The sequence below is a fragment of the Leptodactylus fuscus genome, chromosome 4 (genome assembly GCF_031893055.1).
Source record: "Leptodactylus fuscus isolate aLepFus1 chromosome 4, aLepFus1.hap2, whole genome shotgun sequence".
NCBI classification, from domain to species: Eukaryota; Metazoa; Chordata; class Amphibia; order Anura; family Leptodactylidae; genus Leptodactylus; species Leptodactylus fuscus.
This window is the reverse complement of record NC_134268.1, coordinates 217368962-217390734: the sequence shown is the minus strand read 5'-3', so window position 1 is coordinate 217390734 and position 21773 is coordinate 217368962. Positions and strand designations below refer to the sequence as shown.

General features: G+C 40.4%; 1 protein-coding gene across 1 annotated transcript in view; it reads right to left on the bottom strand.

The window, feature by feature from the left end:
- SCIN (scinderin) overlaps window positions 1-21773 on the bottom strand; it is a 114196-nt gene that overhangs the window by 69269 nt on the left and 23154 nt on the right. Inside the window, exon 4 of the mRNA XM_075271808.1 lies at window positions 15549-15698. Coding sequence (XP_075127909.1) covers window positions 15549-15698 — 150 coding nt within the window. The remainder of the gene's footprint in view (window positions 1-15548; window positions 15699-21773) is intronic.

The following is a 21773-nucleotide window of genomic DNA, read 5'->3' as shown; positions in this document are numbered from 1 at the left end:
TCTGTAAGAGCGGTCACACTATATACTGTATACTGTAAGAGCGGCCACACTATATACTGTATACTGTAAGAGCGGCCACACTATATACCTGTATACTGTAAGAGCGGCCACACTATATACTGTATACTGTAAGAGCGGCCACACTATATACTGTATACTGTAAGAGCGGCACACTATATACTGTATACTGTAAGAGCGGTCACTATATACTGTATACTGTAAGAGCGGTCAAACTATATACTGTATACTGTAAGAGCGGCCACACTATATACTGTATACTGTAAGAACGGTCACACTATATACTGTATACTGTAAGAGCGGTCACACTATATACTGTATACTGTAGAACGGTCACACTATATACTGTATACTGTAAGAACGGTCACACTATATACTGTATACTGTAAGAGCGGCCACACTATATAACTGTATACTGTAAGAACGGTCACACTATATTACTGTAAGAGCAGTCAAACTATATACTGTATACTGTAAGAGCGGTCACACTATATACTGTAAGAGCGGTCACACTATATACTGTAAGAGCGGTCACTATATACTGTATACTGTAAGAGCGGTCACACTATATACTGTATACTGTAAGAGCGGTCACACTATATACTGTATACTGTAAGAGAGGTCACACTATATACTGTATACTGTAAGAGCGGCCACACTATATACTGTATACTGTAAGAGCGGCCACACTATATACTGTATACTGTAAGAACGGTCACACTATATACTGTAAGAGCGGTCACACTATATACTGTAAGAGCGGTCACTATATACTGTATACTGTAAGAGCGGTCATACTATATACTGTATACTGTAAGAGCGGTCACACTATATACTGTATACTGTAAGAGAGGTCACACTATATACTGTATACTGTAAGAGCGGCCACACTATATACTGTATACTGTAAGAGCGGCCACACTATATACTGTATACTGTAAGAACGGTCACACTATATACTGTAAGAGCGGTCACACTATATACTGTAAGAGCGGTCACTATATACTGTATACTGTAAGAGCAGTCACACTATATACTGTATACTGTAAGAGCGGCCACACTATATACTGTAAGAGCGGTCACACTATATACTGTAAGAGCGGCCACACTATATACTGTATACTGTAAGAGTGGTCACACTCATACACTGTAAGAGCGGCCACACTATATACTGTAAGAGCGGTCACTATATACTGTATACTGTAAGAGCGGTCACACTATATACTGTATACTGTAAGAGCAGTCACACCATATACTGTAAGAGCGGTCACTATATACTGTAAGAGCGGTCACTATATACTGTATACTGTAAGAGCGGTCACACTATATACTGTAAGAGCGGTCACTATATACTGTATGAGCAGTCACACTATATACTGTAAGAGCGGTCACTATATACTGTATGAGCAGTCACACTATATACTGTAAGAGCGGTCACTATATACTGTATACTGTAAGAGTGGTCACACTATATACTGTATACTGTAAGAGCAGTCACACTATATACTGTATACTGTAAGAGCGGCCACACTATATACTGTATACTGTAAGAGTGGTCACTATATACTGTATACTGTAAGAGCGGCCACACTATATACTGTATACTGTAAGAGCGGCCACACTATATACTGTAAGAGCGGTCACACTATATACTGTATACTGTAAGAGCGGTCACACCTATATACTGTAAGAGCGGTCACACTATATACTGTATACTGTAAGAGCGGCCACACTATATACTGTAAGAGCGGTCACACTATATACTGTATACTGTAAGAGCGGTCACTATATACTGTATACTGTAAGAGCGGTCACTATATACTGTATACTGTAAGAGCGGTCACTATATACTGTATAACTGTAAGAGCGGCCACACTATATACTGTATACTGTAAGAGCGGTCACACTATATACTGTATACTGTAAGAGCGGTCACACTAAATACTGTATACTGTTGGAGCGGTCACACTATATACTGTAAGAGCAGTCACACCATATACTGTAAGAGCGGTCACTATATACTGTATGAGCAGTCACACTATATACTGTAAGAGCGGTCACTATATACTGTATACTGTAAGAGCGGCCACACTATATACTGTATACTGTAAGAGCGGTCACACTATATACTGTAAGAGCAGTCACACCATATACTGTAAGAGCGGTCACTATATACTGTATACTGTAAGAGCGGTCACTATATACTGTATACTGTAAGAGCGGTCACACTATATACTGTATACTGTAAGAGCGGTCACTATATACTGTATACTGTAGAGCGTTCACACTATATACTGTCAGAGCGGTCACTATATACTGTATACTGTATGAACAGTCACACTATATACTGTATACTGTAAGAGCGGTCACTATATACTGTATACTGTAAGAGCGGTCACTATATACTGTATACTGTAAGAGCGGTCACTATATACTGTATACTGTAAGAGCGGTCATACTATATACTGTATACTGTAAGAGCGGTCATACTATATACTGTATACTGTAAGAGCAGTCACACTATATACTGTAAGAGCGGTCACTATATACTGTATACTGTAAGAGCGGTCACATTATATACTGTATACTGTAAGAGCGGTCACACTATATACTGTATACTGTAAGAGCGGCCACACTATATACTGTATACTGTAAGAGCGGCCACACTATATACTGTATACTGTAAGAGCGGTCACTATATACTGTATACTGTAAGAGCGGTCACACTATATACTGTATACTGTAAGAGCGGCCACACTATATACTGTATACTGTAAGAGTGGTCACACTATATACTGTATACTGTAAGAGCGGTCACACTATATACTGTATACTGTAAGAGCGGCCACACTATATACTGTATACTGTAAGAGTGGTCACACTATATACTGTAAGAGCGGCCACACTATATACTGTATACTGTAAGAGCGGTCACACTATATACTGTATACTGTAAGAGCGGCCACACTATATACTGTATACTGTAAGAGCGGTCACTATATACTGTATACTGTAAGAGCGTTCACACTATATACTGTATACTGTAAGAGCGGTCATACTATATACTGTATACTGTAAGAGCGGCCACACTATATACTGTATACTGTAAGAGCGGCCACACTATATACTGTATACTGTAAGAGCGGTCACTATATACTGTATACTGTAAGAGCGTTCACACTATATACTGTATACTGTAAGAGCGGTCATACTATATACTGTATACTGTAAGAGCGGTCACTATATACTGTATGAGCAGTCACACTATATACTGTAAGAGCGGTCACTATATACTGTATACTGTATGAACAGTCACACTATATACTGTAAGAGCGGTCACTATATACTTGTATACTGTAAGAGCGGTCACACTATATACTGTATACTGCAAGAGCGGTCATACTATATACTGTATACTGTAAGAGAGGTCACACTATATACTGTATACTGTAAGAGCGGCCACACTATATACTGTATACTGTAAGAGCGGCCACACTATATACTGTATACTATAAGAACGGTCACACTATATACTGTAAGAGCGGTCACACTATATACTGTAAGAGCGGTCACTATATACTGTATACTGTAAGAGCGGTCACACTATATACTGTATACTGTAAGAGCGGTCATACTATATACTGTATACTGTAAGAGCAGTCACACTATATACTGTATACTGTAAGAGCGGCCACACTATATACTGTATACTGTAAGAGCAGTCACACTATATACTGTATACTGTAAGAGCGGCCACACTATATACTGTAAGAGCGGTCACACTATATACTGTAAGAGCGGCCACACTATATACTGTATACTGTAAGAGCGGTCACACTATACACTGTAAGAACGGTCACTATATACTGTATACTGTAAGAGCGGTCACACTATATACATGTATACTGTAAGAGCAGTCACACCATATACTGTAAGAGCGGTCACTATATACTGTAAGAGCGGTCACTATATACTGTATACTGTAAGAGCGGTCACTATATACTATATACTGTAAGAGCGGTCACACTATATACTGTATACTGTAAGAGCAGTCACACCATATACTGTAAGAGCGGTCACTATATACTGTAAGAGCGGTCACTATATACTGTATACTGTAAGAGCGGTCACTATATACTATATTACTGTAAGAGCGGTCACACTATATACTGTAAGAGCGGTCACTATATACTTTATACTGTAAGAGCGGTCACTATATACTGTATACTGTAAGAGCGGTCACACTATATACTGTAAGAGCGGTCACTATATACTGTATACTGTAAGAGCGGTCACTATATACTGTATACTGTAAGAGCGGTCACTGTATACTGTAAGAGCGGTCACACTATATACTGTAAGAGCGGTCACTATATACTGTATGAGCAGTCACACTATATACTGTAAGAGCGGTCACTATATACTGTATACTGTAAGAGCGTTCACACTATATACTGTCAGAGCGGTCACTATATACTGTATACTGTATGAACAGTCACACTATATACTGTAAGAGCGGTCACTATATACTGTATACTGTAAGAGTGGTCACACTATATACTGTATACTGTAAGAGCGGCCACACTATATACTGTATACTGTAAGAGCAGTCACACTATATACTGTATACTGTAAGAGCGGCCACACTATATACTGTATACTGTAAGAGTGGTCACTATATACTGTATACTGTAAGAGCGGCCACACTATATACTGTATACTGTAAGAGCGGCCACACTATATACTGTAAGAGCGGTCCACACTATAATACTGTATACTGTAAGAGCGGTCACACTATATACTGTAAGAGCGGTCACACTATATACTGTATACTGTAAGAGCGGCCACACTATATACTGTATACTGTAAGAGCGGTCACTATATACTGTATACTGTAAGAGCGGCCACACTATATACTGTATACTGTAAGAGCGGTCACACTATATACTGTATACTGTAAGAGCGGTCACACTATATACTGTATACTGTTAGAGCGGTCACACTATATACTGTAAGAGCAGTCACACCATATACTGTAAGAGCGGTCACTATATACTGTATGAGCAGTCACACTATATACTGTAAGAGCGGTCACTATATACTGTATACTGTAAGAGCGGCCACACTATATTACTGTATACTGTAAGAGCGGTCACACTATATACTGTAAGAGCAGTCACACCATATACTGTAAGAGCGGTCACTATATACTGTATACTGTAAGAGCGGTCACTATATACTGTATACTGTAGAGCGTTCACGACTATATACTGTCAGAGCGGTCACTATATACTGTATACTGTATGAACAGTCACACTATATACTGTATACTGTAAGAGCGGTCACTATATACTGTATACTGTAAGAGCGGTCACTATATACTGTATACTGTAAGAGCGGTCACTATATACTGTATACTGTAAGAGCGGTCATACTATATACTGTATACTGTAAGAGCGGTCATACTATAATACTGTATACTGTAAGAGCAGTCACACTATTACTGTAAGAGCGGTCACTATATACTGTATACTGTAAGAGCGGTCACATTATATACTGTATACTGTAAGAGCGGTCACACTATATACTGTATACTGTAAGAGCGGCCACACTATATACTGTATACTGTAAGAGCGGCCACACTATATACTGTATACTGTAAGAGCGGTCACTATATAATGTATACTGTAAGAGCGGTCACACTATATACTGTATACTGTAAGAGCGGCCACACTAATATACTGTATACTGTAAGAGTGGTCACACTATATACTGTATACTGTAAGAGCAGGTCACACTATATACTGTATAAGCCTTGTAAGAGCGGCCACACTATATACTGTATACTGTAAGAGTGGTCCACACTATATACTGTAAGAGCGGCCACACTATATACTGTATACTGTAAGAGCGGTCACACTATATACTGTATACTGTAAGAGCGGCCACACTATATACTGTATACTGTAAGAGCGGTCACTATATACTGTATACTGTAAGAGCGTTCACACTATATACTGTATACTGTAAGAGCGGTCATACTATATACTGTATACTGTAAGAGCGGTCACTATATACTGTAATGAGCAGTCACACTATATACTGTAAGAGCGGTCACTATATACTGTATACTGTATGAACAGTCACACTATATACTGTAAGAGCGGTCACTATATACTGTATACTGTAAGAGCGGTCACACTATATACTGTATACTGCAAGAGCGGTCATACTATATACTGTATACTGTAAGAGCGGTCATACTATATTACTGTATACTGTAAGAGCGGTCACACTATATACTGTATACTGTAAGAGCGGTCACACTATATACTGTATACTGTAAGAGCAGTCACACTATATACTGTATACTGTAAGAGCGGCCACACTATATACTGTATACTGTAAGAGCAGTCACACTATATACTGTATACTGTAAGAGCGGTCACACTATATACTGTAAGAGCGGCCACACTATATACTGTATACTGTAAGAGCGGTCACTGTATACTGTAAGAGCAGTCACACTATATACTGTAAGAGCGGTCACTATATACTGTATACTGTAAGAGCGGTCACTATATACTGTATACTGTAAGAGCGTTCACACTATATACTGTAAGAGCGGTCACTATATACTGTATACTGTAAGAGCGGTCACACTATATACTGTATACTGTAAGAGCGGTCACTATATACTGTATACTGTAAGAGCGGTCACTATATACTGTATACTGTAAGAGCGTTCACACTATATACTGTAAGAGCGGTCACTATATACTGTATACTGTAAGAGCGGTCACACTATATACTGTATACTGTAAGAGCGGTCACTATATACTGTATACTGTAAGAGCGGTCACTATATACTGTATACTGTAAGAGCGGTCACACTATATACTGTAAGAGCAGTCACACCATATACTGTAAGAGCGGTCACTATATACTGTATACTGTAAGAGCAGTCACACTATATACTGTAAGAGCGGTCACTATATACTGTATACTGTAAGAGCGGTCACACTATATACTGTATACTGTAAGAGCAGTCACACCATATACTGTAAGAGCGGTCACTATATACTGTATGAGCAGTCACACTATATACTGTATACTGTAAGAGCGGTCACTATATACTGTATACTGTAAGAGCGGTCACTGTATACTGTAAGAGCGGTCACACTATATACTGTAAGAGCGGTCACTATATACTGTATACTGTAAGAGCGTTCACACTATATACTGTAAGAGCGGTCACTATATACTGTATACTGTAAGAGCGGTCACACTATATACTGTAAGAGCAGTCACACCATATACTGTAAGAGCGGTCACTATATACTGTATACTGTAAGAGCGGTCACTATATACTGTATACTGTAAGAGCGGTCACACTATATACTGTATACTGTAAGAGCAGTCACACCATATACTGTATACTGTAAGAGCGGCCACACTATATACTGTATACTGTAAGAGCAGTCACACCATATACTGTAAGAGCGGTCACTATATACTGTATGAGCAGTCACACTATATACTGTATACTGTAAGAGCGGTCACTATATACTGTATACTGTAAGAGCGGTCACTGTATACTGTAAGAGCGGTCACACTATATACTGTAAGAGCGGTCACTATATACTGTATACTGTAAGAGCGGTCACTATATACTGTATACTGTAAGAGCGGTCACTGTATACTGTAAGAGCGGTCACACTATATACTGTAAGAGCGGTCACTATATACTGTATGAGCAGTCACACTATATACTGTAAGAGCGGTCACTATATACTGTATACTGTATGAACAGTCACACTATATACTGTAAGAGCGGTCACTATATACTGTATACTGTAAGAGTGGTCACACTATATACTGTATACTGTAAGAGCAGTCACACTATATACTGTATACTGTAAGAGCGGCCACACTATATACTGTATACTGTAAGAGTGGTCACTATATACTGTATACTGTAAGAGCGGCCACACTATATACTGTATACTGTAAGAGCGGCCACACTATATACTGTAAGAGCGGTCACACTATATACTGTATACTGTAAGAGCGGTCACACTATATACTGTATACTGTAAGAGCGGTCACACTATATACTGTAAGAGCGGTCACACTATATACTGTATACTGTAAGAGCGGCCACACTATATACTGTAAGAGCGGTCACACTATATACTGTATACTGTAAGAGTGGTCACACTATATACTGTAAGAGCGGCCACACTATATACTGTATACTGTAAGAGCGGTCACTATATACTGTATACTGTAAGAGCGGCCACACTATATACTGTATACTGTAAGAGCGGTCACACTATATACTGTATACTGTAAGAGCGGTCACACTAAATACTGTATACTGTTGGAGCGGTCACACTATATACTGTAAGAGCAGTCACACCATATACTGTAAGAGCGGTCACTATATACTGTATGAGCAGTCACACTATATACTGTAAGAGCGGTCACTATATACTGTATACTGTAAGAGCGGCCACACTATATACTGTATACTGTAAGAGCGGTCACACTATATACTGTAAGAGCAGTCACACCATATACTGTAAGAGCGGTCACTATATACTGTATACTGTAAGAGCGGTCACTATATACTGTATACTGTAAGAGCGTTCACACTATATACTGTCAGAGCGGTCACTATATACTGTATACTGTATGAACAGTCACACTATATACTGTATACTGTAAGAGCGGTCACTATATACTGTATACTGTAAGAGCGGTCACTATATACTGTATACTGTAAGAGCGGTCACTATATACTGTATACTGTAAGAGCGGTCATACTATATACTGTATACTGTAAGAGCGGTCATACTATATACTGTATACTGTAAGAGCAGTCACACTATATACTGTAAGAGCGGTCACTATATACTGTATACTGTAAGAGCGGTCACATTATATACTGTATACTGTAAGAGCGGTCACACTATATACTGTATACTGTAAGAGCGGCCACACTATATACTGTATACTGTAAGAGCGGTCACACTATATACTGTATACTGTAAGAGCGGTCACACTATATACTGTATACTGTAAGAGCGGCCACACTATATACTGTATACTGTAAGAGCGGTCACTATATACTGTATACTGTAAGAGCGGTCACACTATATACTGTATACTGTAAGAGCGGCCACACTATATACTGTATACTGTAAGAGTGGTCACACTATATACTGTATACTGTAAGAGCGGTCACACTATATACTGTATACTGTAAGAGCGGCCACACTATATACTGTATACTGTAAGAGCGGTCACTATATACTGTATACTGTAAGAGCGTTCACACTATATACTGTATACTGTAAGAGCGGTCATACTATATACTGTATACTGTAAGAGCGGTCACTATATACTGTATGAGCAGTCACACTATATACTGTAAGAGCGGTCACTATATACTGTATACTGTATGAACAGTCACACTATATACTGTAAGAGCGGTCACTATATACTGTATACTGTAAGAGCGGTCACACTATATACTGTATACTGCAAGAGCGGTCATACTATATACTGTATACTGTAAGAGAGGTCACACTATATACTGTATACTGTAAGAGCGGCCACACTATATACTGTATACTGTAAGAGCGGCCACACTATATACTGTATACTGTAAGAACGGTCACACTATATACTGTAAGAGCGGTCACACTATATACTGTAAGAGCGGTCACTATATACTGTATACTGTAAGAGCGGTCACACTATATACTGTATACTGTAAGAGCGGTCATACTATATACTGTATACTGTAAGAGCAGTCACACTATATACTGTATACTGTAAGAGCGGCCACACTATATACTGTATACTGTAAGAGCAGTCACACTATATACTGTATACTGTAAGAGCGGCCACACTATATACTGTAAGAGCGGTCACACTATATACTGTAAGAGCGGCCACACTATATACTGTATACTGTAAGAGCGGTCACACTATACACTGTAAGAGCGGTCACTATATACTGTATACTGTAAGAGCGGTCACACTATATACTGTATACTGTAAGAGCAGTCACACCATATACTGTAAGAGCGGTCACTATATACTGTAAGAGCGGTCACTATATACTGTATACTGTAAGAGCGGTCACTATATACTATATACTGTAAGAGCGGTCACACTATATACTGTATACTGTAAGAGCAGTCACACCATATACTGTAAGAGCGGTCACTATATACTGTAAGAGCGGTCACTATATACTGTATACTGTAAGAGCGGTCACTATATACTATATACTGTAAGAGCGGTCACTATATACTGTATACTGTAAGAGCGGTCACACTATATACTGTAAGAGCGGTCACTATATACTGTATACTGTAAGAGCGGTCACTATATACTGTATACTGTAAGAGCGGTCACTGTATACTGTAAGAGCGGTCACACTATATACTGTAAGAGCGGTCACTATATACTGTATGAGCAGTCACACTATATACTGTAAGAGCGGTCACTATATACTGTATACTGTAAGAGCGTTCACACTATATACTGTCAGAGCGGTCACTATATACTGTATACTGTATGAACAGTCACACTATATACTGTAAGAGCGGTCACTATATACTGTATACTGTAAGAGTGGTCACACTATATACTGTATACTGTAAGAGCGGCCACACTATATACTGTATACTGTAAGAGCAGTCACACTATATACTGTATACTGTAAGAGCGGCCACACTATATACTGTATACTGTAAGAGTGGTCACTATATACTGTATACTGTAAGAGCGGTCACACTATATACTGTATACTGTAAGAGCGGCCACACTATATACTGTATACTGTAAGAGTGGTCACTATATACTGTATACTGTAAGAGCGGTCACACTATATACTGTATACTGTAAGAGCGGCCACACTATATACTGTATACTGTAAGAGCGGCCACACTATATACTGTAAGAGCGGTCACACTATATACTGTATACTGTAAGAGCGGTCACACTATATACTGTAAGAGCGGTCACACTATATACTGTATACTGTAAGAGCGGCCACACTATATACTGTATACTGTAAGAGCGGTCACTATATACTGTATACTGTAAGAGCGGCCACACTATATACTGTATACTGTAAGAGCGGTCACACTATATACTGTATACTGTAAGAGCGGTCACACTATATACTGTATACTGTTAGAGCGGTCACACTATATACTGTAAGAGCAGTCACACCATATACTGTAAGAGCGGTCACTATATACTGTATGAGCAGTCACACTATATACTGTAAGAGCGGTCACTATATACTGTATACTGTAAGAGCGGCCACACTATATACTGTATACTGTAAGAGCGGTCACACTATATACTGTAAGAGCAGTCACACTATATACTGTAAGAGCGGTCACTATATACTGTATACTGTAAGAGCGGCCACACTATATACTGTATACTGTAAGAGCGGCCACACTATATACTGTATACTGTAAGAGAGGTCACACTATATACTGTATACTGTAAGAGAGGTCACACTATATACTGTATACTGTAAGAGCGGCCACACTATATACTGTATACTGTAAGAGCGGTCACACTATATACTGTATACTGTAAGAGCGGTCACTATATACTGTATACTGTAAGAGCGGTCACTATATACTGTATACTGTAAGAGCGTTCACACTATATACTGTCAGAGCGGTCACTATATACTGTATACTGTATGAACAGTCACACTATATACTGTATACTGTAAGAGCGGTCACTATATACTGTATACTGTAAGAGCGGTCACTATATACTGTATACTGTAAGAGCGGTCACTATATACTGTATACTGTAAGAGCGGTCATACTATATACTGTATACTGTAAGAGCGGTCATACTATATACTGTATACTGTAAGAGCAGTCACACTATATACTGTAAGAGCGGTCACTATATACTGTATACTGTAAGAGCGGTCACATTATATACTGTATACTGTAAGAGCGGTCACACTATATACTGTATACTGTAAGAGCGGCCACACTATATACTGTATACTGTAAGAGCGGCCACACTATATACTGTATACTGTAAGAGCGGTCACTATATACTGTATACTGTAAGAGCGGTCACACTATATACTGTATACTGTAAGAGCGGCCACACTATATACTGTATACTGTAAGAGCGGTCACACTATATACTGTATACTGCAAGAGCGGTCATACTATATACTGTATACTGTAAGAGCGGTCATACTATATACTGTATACTGTAAGAGCGGTCACACTATATACTGTATACTGTAAGAGCGGTCACACTATATACTGTATACTGTAAGAGCAGTCACACTATATACTGTATACTGTAAGAGCGGCCACACTATATACTGTATACTGTAAGAGCAGTCACACTATATACTGTATACTGTAAGAGCGGTCACACTATATACTGTAAGAGCGGCCACACTATATACTGTATACTGTAAGAGCGGTCACTGTATACTGTAAGAGCAGTCACACTATATACTGTAAGAGCGGTCACTATATACTGTATACTGTAAGAGCGGTCACTATATACTGTATACTGTAAGAGCGTTCACACTATATACTGTAAGAGCGGTCACTATATACTGTATACTGTAAGAGCGGTCACACTATATACTGTATACTGTAAGAGCGGTCACTATATACTGTATACTGTAAGAGCGGTCACTATATACTGTATACTGTAAGAGCGTTCACACTATATACTGTAAGAGCGGTCACTATATACTGTATACTGTAAGAGCGGTCACTATATACTGTATACTGTAAGAGCGGTCACTATATACTGTATACTGTAAGAGCGGTCACACTATATACTGTAAGAGCAGTCACACCATATACTGTAAGAGCGGTCACTATATACTGTATACTGTAAGAGCAGTCACACTATATACTGTAAGAGCGGTCACTATATACTGTATACTGTAAGAGCGGTCACACTATATACTGTATACTGTAAGAGCAGTCACACCATATACTGTAAGAGCGGTCACTATATACTGTATGAGCAGTCACACTATATACTGTATACTGTAAGAGCGGTCACTATATACTGTATACTGTAAGAGCGGTCACTGTATACTGTAAGAGCGGTCACACTATATACTGTAAGAGCGGTCACTATATACTGTATACTGTAAGAGCGTTCACACTATATACTGTAAGAGCGGTCACTATATACTGTATACTGTAAGAGCGGTCACACTATATACTGTAAGAGCAGTCACACCATATACTGTAAGAGCGGTCACTATATACTGTATACTGTAAGAGCGGTCACTATATACTGTATACTGTAAGAGCGGTCACACTATATACTGTATACTGTAAGAGCAGTCACACCATATACTGTATACTGTAAGAGCGGCCACACTATATACTGTATACTGTAAGAGCAGTCACACCATATACTGTAAGAGCGGTCACTATATACTGTATGAGCAGTCACACTATATACTGTATACTGTAAGAGCGGTCACTATATACTGTATACTGTAAGAGCGGTCACTGTATACTGTAAGAGCGGTCACACTATATACTGTAAGAGCGGTCACTATATACTGTATACTGTAAGAGCGGTCACTATATACTGTATACTGTAAGAGCGTTCACACTATATACTGTAAGAGCGGTCACTATATACTGTATACTGTAAGAGCGTTCACACTATATACTGTAAGAGCGGTCACTATATACTGTATACTGTATGAACAGTCACACTATATACTGTAAGAGCAGTCACTATATACTGTATACTGTAAGAGCAGTCACACTATATACTGTATACTGTAAGAGCGGTCACTATATACTGTATACTGTAAGAGCGGTCACACTATATACTGTAAGAGCGGTCACTATATACTTTAAGAGCGGTCACTATATACTGTATGAGCAGTCACACTATATACTGTAAGAGCGGTCACTATATACTGTATACTGTAAGAGCGGTCACTATATACTGTATACTGTAAGAGCGTTCACACTATATACTGTCAGAGCGGTCACTATATACTGTATACTGTATGAACAGTCACACTATATACTGTAAGAGCGGTCACTATATACTGTATACTGTAAGAGCGGTCACACTATATACTGTATACTGTAAGAGCGGTCACACTATATACTGTATACTGTAAGAGCGGTCACTATATACTGTATACTGTAAGAGCGGTCACATTATATACTGTAGGAGCGGTCACACTATATACTGTATACTGTAAGAGCGGTCACACTATATACTGTATACTGTAAGAGCAGTCACTATATACTGTATACTGTAAGAGCGGTCACACTATATACTGTATACTGTAAGAGTGGTCACACTATATACTGTATACTGTAAGAGCGGTCACACTATAGAGCCGTATACTGTAACACAGATAAGGCAGTATACAAGAACAAATGTAACTTTATTACTATATTTTTGTATTGGGGCTTTGTGCACAGCTGGATATCCTCTGTAATATTTGGCATGCAGGATCTGCACCCGTGTATTACTATATACACATACACTATACACACATACACTATACACACATACACTACTAATTCTGTGCACTTTGTGACATATTATAATACACAGTTGGCTCCAGTTGGATGCGACAAGCGTAAAACTAAAACAATCATGACATTCATATCTGTATACCAACAAACCACAGTTTATGAGTCACCGTCTACTGCGTGCCATGATCACATGACCAATGCCAGTCTCCTCACATATCTTTCATCTCAGGCATGAGACTAGATATTTCCCATACAATGACAAAGACTTGACTGAAGATAATAAATGTACAGTAATGGGAGATACAGGACTTTAACACATTACATGAGCTAATATTAGGTAAATTAAAGGGGATGTGCCCACTCCAGTACAAGCTGGTCCCTTAAATAGTATGTTGTGTTGTAGATATATTCTTCTAAATTAACATCATACGTCTCACACTTCCACGTCAATATTACATTCAAAACATATTAAAGTGTAATCTTACTTGCAGTACCTTTTTTCACCACATTTGGATTATACAGTACATTGCATAGAGAGCAATGCAATAGCGCCTCCATTTCACTCATTCTAAATTCTGAAATGAATCTGCTCTATGACTGGCTGTCCCCATTGTTATAATTAAGATAATACAGGGGCTCTAGTGTCTGAAGGGGTCCAGAGATCCATCTACTACATAGTATATCCATATTATAATTAGTAGGCGGGGCTCTGAATGATTATACTATAATATTCTAATATTATATTCAATATTTAATCAACAATATTCTATTAAACCTCAAACTTAAGCTTTTCCACCATTTCCAGGGATTCCTACGTGTCGTATTCTTCGTATTATATAAGACGTGTTGCACATAGGTCTTAAGACTGAGCCAATCTTTTGAAATGAAACATATTCATACAATTATATATATATATATATATATATATATATATATATATACACAGTATATATAAAATCTCTAGAATACCTTTGTCAGATCACTGGGTTCGCTCCCCTCTTCCACCACTTCCAGCTGCGCCCGTCCCTTCCTCTCGTTGTCTCGGATTCCGTTCGCGACTTGCGCTGCCTTGAAGCGCTCGTATTTGTTGCATGTCGATCCGCACCATTGGTAGATCACCTGCAAGAGAAGGATGTTGCGTCAATACTCCTTGTCTTTATGCCGATGTAGCAGAGCTGAGTTTGTCCTTTGGTTTAATTGATACAATGTTGCATTGTTACGTATCTGACTACAGACATCAGCCCTCGTACCAAAAACTAGTGATGAACGCGGAAGAAGAGGGAGTTCTGTTTCCGATCATGTGACCAAAGGTTGGAACCAGAACAATGTCTAACCCCTGGAGGAAAAAATAATAAGAATCTTGGGAAATCCCTTTAATAAAAAATATTTGCAAATTTGTTTCTTTTTAGTTACTCTTGATACCTTAAACCATAAAAGTATTCCAAAGTGGACGCCCCTTTAATTGAAAGTTCTGCTCCATGTGTTACAATTATATGGACGTCACATTTTCGTGGACTTTGACACCCCCAATCGATTCCACCTCCTATACGATGGAGAATGGACCGGCCATAACTATTAGTTGTCAGGTTTATGGAGAGCAGAAGTCACAATCTTTATGACTCAGGAGATCTAGATTCTAGAAGCTTCTTCCCTGATCCTGTTACATCTTTCACCAACAACATTGGAGTTTGCAAAAATGTAAAAGAAAAGGTGAGATTCCTATTAAAGGGATCACTGGAGATCTGTAGGAAAAAAACAATAACCAGTCCATGTCCTCTGCAGTGGCCACTAGTGGAGAGATATAGTATTGCAGACTGGCCATTCCTATGAATAATATACTATGTAATACATGAATAAGGTCAGCGAGTACCAACAGGGCCGGATGTGACTATACACTGGGGCTGCAAGTAAAGTTATATCTGGGGGTCCACAGTAATACTGCACCATTAGTACCTCCATCCACAGTATATGCCCCCTTAGTGGTCCCCACTGCCAACATGGAGGAGAACACCATTTTTTTTTTTTAATAAGGGAAGCCATGGAAGCCTGACATTTCTCTGGGTTCGGGCTCATACATTAGGGTCCCGAGTGAGGGACTGTGATATCCATATGCCCTTCTGAAGGCCAAGTCCCAAACCCATTTACAGGCCTGAGAATACATATGGGATCTGGAGGTGTAACCTGAAGCTTCTACCAAGGTATATCCGCCACCTTTGCACCTTCTATAGTTTATCTGCCCCTGAAAAATTCATAGAACCCCAAGAGAGAATCCTTGTGCCATGTTGTACCCCTCTGCCCAGCACTAGACATAGCATGGAGTATCTGCAACTTTGTAACCCTGCTTAGATACATTGTATGATATGTTCTAAACTCTTCTCTAAGTTGTCTCTTGCAGGTATATATATATATATATATATATATATATATATATATATATATATATATACATATATTTATATCTGCTGGGTCGGCTGTTTTCAGGACACTTCTTATTCCTGGGAAATGTTTTACTATTTGCAGATTATTCTCTTTTGTTGGGGAGATTTGTATCTTTCTGTATTTCTCAGTCTGTGGTTTTCCGTGTTCCTCTTCCTCATCTTAAGACAATATTCACCTAATAGCTGACACGCCAAGCTCTGAGATTTTTTTTTTTTGCAGAATACAAGATGAAGATGATTATTACTTTTATTACCTTCTTGGTCTTAAAGGGATCCATTGCTTAGAAAATCCATATTCAAGTATTCTATTAGATCGGGCGAGTAGGAAGTTCTCCATTCAGATCCCTTCTCTATTAGCCATTGTGGGAAGTTGTTGTAAAGAGCGTCTCTCACTTTGGAGGACCCGGCATGTCCGTACATTACCTGGTCAGTTCATTGATTTCAGTGAGAGCTGTGTAATACTGCTTCTCACCTGCGGGGGCACTGCAGGAAAACTGAACACTTGTAGTGCAATTGATCCGAACAAACCCATTGCTCAGCCTTCTTCCAAAAAGGGATGTGCCCAGAACAAGCATCCCCTTTAATAACCCGTCAGTGCATTTACAATTTTATGCAGCCTGTACAGTAGCAATAAACTCATCTGTATTTTATAACCTGCAATCTGATAATAAAATGACTGGTAGATCTGGTTCTTCTGCATTACTGGGCAAGACGCTCATCTTTCCCTGTAGTGCTCCAAGGAGTTCCCATATCCAGGGCCAAGAAACAATAATCCAGCGACTGTGACAGTCCGCAATAAAATCCAATGCAAGCATATGGCGTTTAATGAAGATCTGCTGTTATACAGTCCTCAAAGTAGCAGATGAAACCCCAAAAATCTGCAGACCATAAAGAACCATTGTCTGTACTGAAGTAGACGGAACGCTTGCACTAGAGACGCTTTAAGGGAACGTGTCACCAAAAATGTCCTAGTTTTTTTAAACAAAATTTTATTTTTTCAAGATTTTTTGATGAGGTTGATGATGATAACATGTACTATATCCTGCAATTTTAACTCTGGCTACTAGACCTAATAACGGACTGAAACTTCTTTGCAACAGTTGCCTGTTTGCATTACAGAAAGGATTACACTCGGAGAGAAGACCTCTATAGATAACACCACTGACTTGTTATTATATTGAGTATTGACAATAGATGATGGCTCAGCTTTCCTACTCCCCCCCACACACACACACACCCCAAACACCTATTTTCAATTGAGCAACATCCTTTGGTGACGTAATTTAAGAAACAAGACGGACGAAAAGTTTTAGGCTGCGTCTTCAGCAGTAGATGTGGTTATTGACCGCAGTCATGCGAAGAGGAAGGAGAGCGCTAACCCCAAGTGAGATTCAGTTTTGCTTTGCATCATCTATAAGACCTAATGGACACCAAGCTTTGTAGAACAAGGATTCATACACATGCCATGGAATTCTTACACATAGAAGTCATTTGCAAAAGGAGAATATATTACAGAAGACATTGTATACATTGGGCACCATTCAGGTGCCACCTCTGGTGCCAGTTCACATGGAAGAATTTGCTGCGGATTTGGGGGTGGATTTGGCTACTGAATCCGTTCAGATTCTGCCTCCCATTGTTTTCAATGGAGGGCAGACATCGTAGCAGGATGCTGAAAAAAATAAGCGTCCCACTCGATCTTGCCTTGGATTCCGTGTCTTGTCTACACTCATTCACCTGGGCCTAATCAGCAGCAGAAAGCTGCAACATAATATCAATACCTTGTTTCTGCATCTCATCGGGGGGGGGGGGGGGGGGTAGCCCATGGACGGAAAACGGTGACGGAAAAGGAAGAGGAATTCCTCCTCCTGTTCCACCGGGTGAACCTGAGCCTTCATCTTCCGTAATTCAAAGTCTTGACTGATTATCCTCCTAGCCGGGAAATTATTATGCCAATAAGTGTCCAACAACCCCTAGCAGGGGCGGATCCAGGGCCGGGCGAGCTGGGCAACCGCCCGGGGCCCCGCGCTTAGCGGGGCCCCGCGGCGCAGCCGGGACCTAACAAAATGGTCCTGGTCAGCATGTCCCGATTCCAACTGAGCTCAGCGTTAAAGCAGGAGCTGACAGCTCGTGCTTTAAACGCCTATGTATTCAGCTCATCGGCGGTAGGACGCCGATGAGCTGACAACATAGGCGTTTAAAGCAGGAGCTGTCACAGCTCAGCTCCTGCTTTAACGCTGAGATCCGGCATTTGTAGTCGCGATGTGATGACGTCATGACATCGCGGCTACAATATGTGTATGAGGGAGAGAGCTGCGAGGGAACGAGGAATGGTGAGTGTGTGTGTGAGAACGTGAGAACGGCATGACACTGGGGCAGATGGAGGGGGGAGAACGGCATGACACTGGGGCAGATGAAGGGGGGAGAATGGCATGACACAGGGGCAGATGAAGGGGGGAGAACGGCATGACACTGGAGCAGATGGAGGGGGGAGAACGGCATGACACTGGAGCAGATGGAGGGGGGAGAACGGCATGACACTGGGGCAGATGAAGGGGGGAGAACGGCATGACACTGGGGCAAATGAAGGGGGAGAGAACAGCATGACACTGGGGCAGATGGAGGGGGGAGAACGGCATGACACTGGGGCAAATGAAGGGGGGGGAGAATGGCATGACACTGAAGCAGATGAAGGGGGGATGGCATGACACTGGGGCAGATGAAGGGGGGGAATGGCATGACATTGGGGCAGATGAAGGGGGGAGAACGGCATGACACTGGGGCAGAGATGGGGGGGAAATGAAACTGTGGGCAGATAAAGGGGGAGAATGGCATGAAACTGGGGACAGAGATAGAGGGGTGGACATGAAACTAGGTGTAGATGAAGTGTGTATATGAAAATGGGGGGAAGATATAATTTACGGGTGACTGTAGGAGGATTATACTGTGTGGAATCACAATCACAAATTGAATGAGAATGGGTGGAGTCAACATAAAAGCGGGCGGGGCTTAATTTGCTGCGGCGTGCTGCGCGCGCCGCACATTTTGTTCCCTCTTTCTAGTCTTCAACAGTTGGGAAGTACAGGTTAGAAGTGTGAGGCCCCCAGTAAGTAGGGCCCCGCTAAAGTCAATTGCCCAGGGCCCCACAAACCCTGGATCCGCCACTGACCCCTAGGAAATAGACCATAGCACCCTACACACATGGGTGTCTTCTGCTGGGCCAGTATTGTGTTAGAGCCTTGGTACCCTGATGGGCCAGTCCAACGCTGATCTTATGTCATGTCTGACCTTATAAATTTACACATTGTATCTACATCGATGAGTCAATGATGATGTCTTGCTTCCCGTTAGGGTTGAGCCGATCTTGAGATTTCAGGATCGATTAAATTCCGATCATTTTCCAGTCAATCGTGACATTTGCTCGATCACCAATCGGGATCCGATCTTTCCCGATCCCGATCACTGAACCCTAATTGCATGTTATATATACAGTAGGGTTGAGCCGATCTTGAGATTTCAAAATCTGATTTCCGATCATTTTCCAGCCGATCCCGATCGTGAAATTTGCTCAATCGTCGATCGGGATCCGATCTTTCCCGATCCCTCAACCCTACTTCCTGTACCTTCAACTCAGCGTCTTGTCTATTTCTGTCTATACCTACTGCAGCTAGAGATAAATCTCTTGCAGAGGCGGTTCTACTAGATATCTTCAGGAATAGGCCACATTTCTGAGTGACGTTGTTATTACTTCTCATTCTATTCAAGCCCTGAAGCCAATAATAACCTTTCACAACGACACACCCAAGAATAGGCAAACAAAAGCGGGAATGAATTTTGACGTTTTTTAACATTTTTTGTTTTCATGCAGAAGTAAAATCAGCTAAAATATGAAGTAGTCAGCAGTGGTGTAACCAAAGTCTCGTGGGCTCCGGTGCAAACTTTTTCCAGGTTTTCCTTAGCTGCTATTATGGTTGTGTGGGGCCCCAACCATCTCCAAGTGGCCACAGATCCTGCACGTCCGATTTTGTGTCCAGTTAAAAAACACGGTTTTGCAGAAGATGCACACGGGCAGTCACTTTGCATACCCATTCAAGTGAATGGGTTTGAAAACTGACCGCCCCTGTCCAGTTTCTCAGGACAGAAGACAGAAACCCACCGGATTGGCTAAAGTGGAGACTGGGCGCTGGTGTGAACCCGCCCTAAGAAATGCACTTATCTGTGATGAACTTTTTGAGTTTCACTATATATGTTTAGTTAATGTCTATCAACTGGAGCATGGGTGGTAGGAGATGGACTTGTTATACCGTAGACATCTCAATGACCCATTTTTTGCAGGAGACAACAAAAGTATTCTAAATGATACAATACATTTCTTATTGGCGACTTAGATACTTCTAGATACATTTCTGCACCTTTAACACTTGTAGCCATAGTTTACAACAAACAGCATCTCACTTTAAACCTGTGTCACGAGAGACTGTAGATGGGGCAGGAGTCATCCGGGCACACCTAGTTCTCCACTAGTTTTTTGTTGACCTCAAAAGTTGTAGAGCCAGATTGTCCACATAGAGAACGTTGGCTCATTATTAATACTGTACTGAAGCATGTTCTTAAAACGGGGTAGTGTTGTGACCCATGGCGGTCCCTTTGGATACTGTTTACATAGTTAAATAATATTAAGTTATTTATTAAACCGTTGTATTTTATGACTGTGGTAGTTGTGGTCATTGCTGAATTGTCACTTAGAATACTAGAA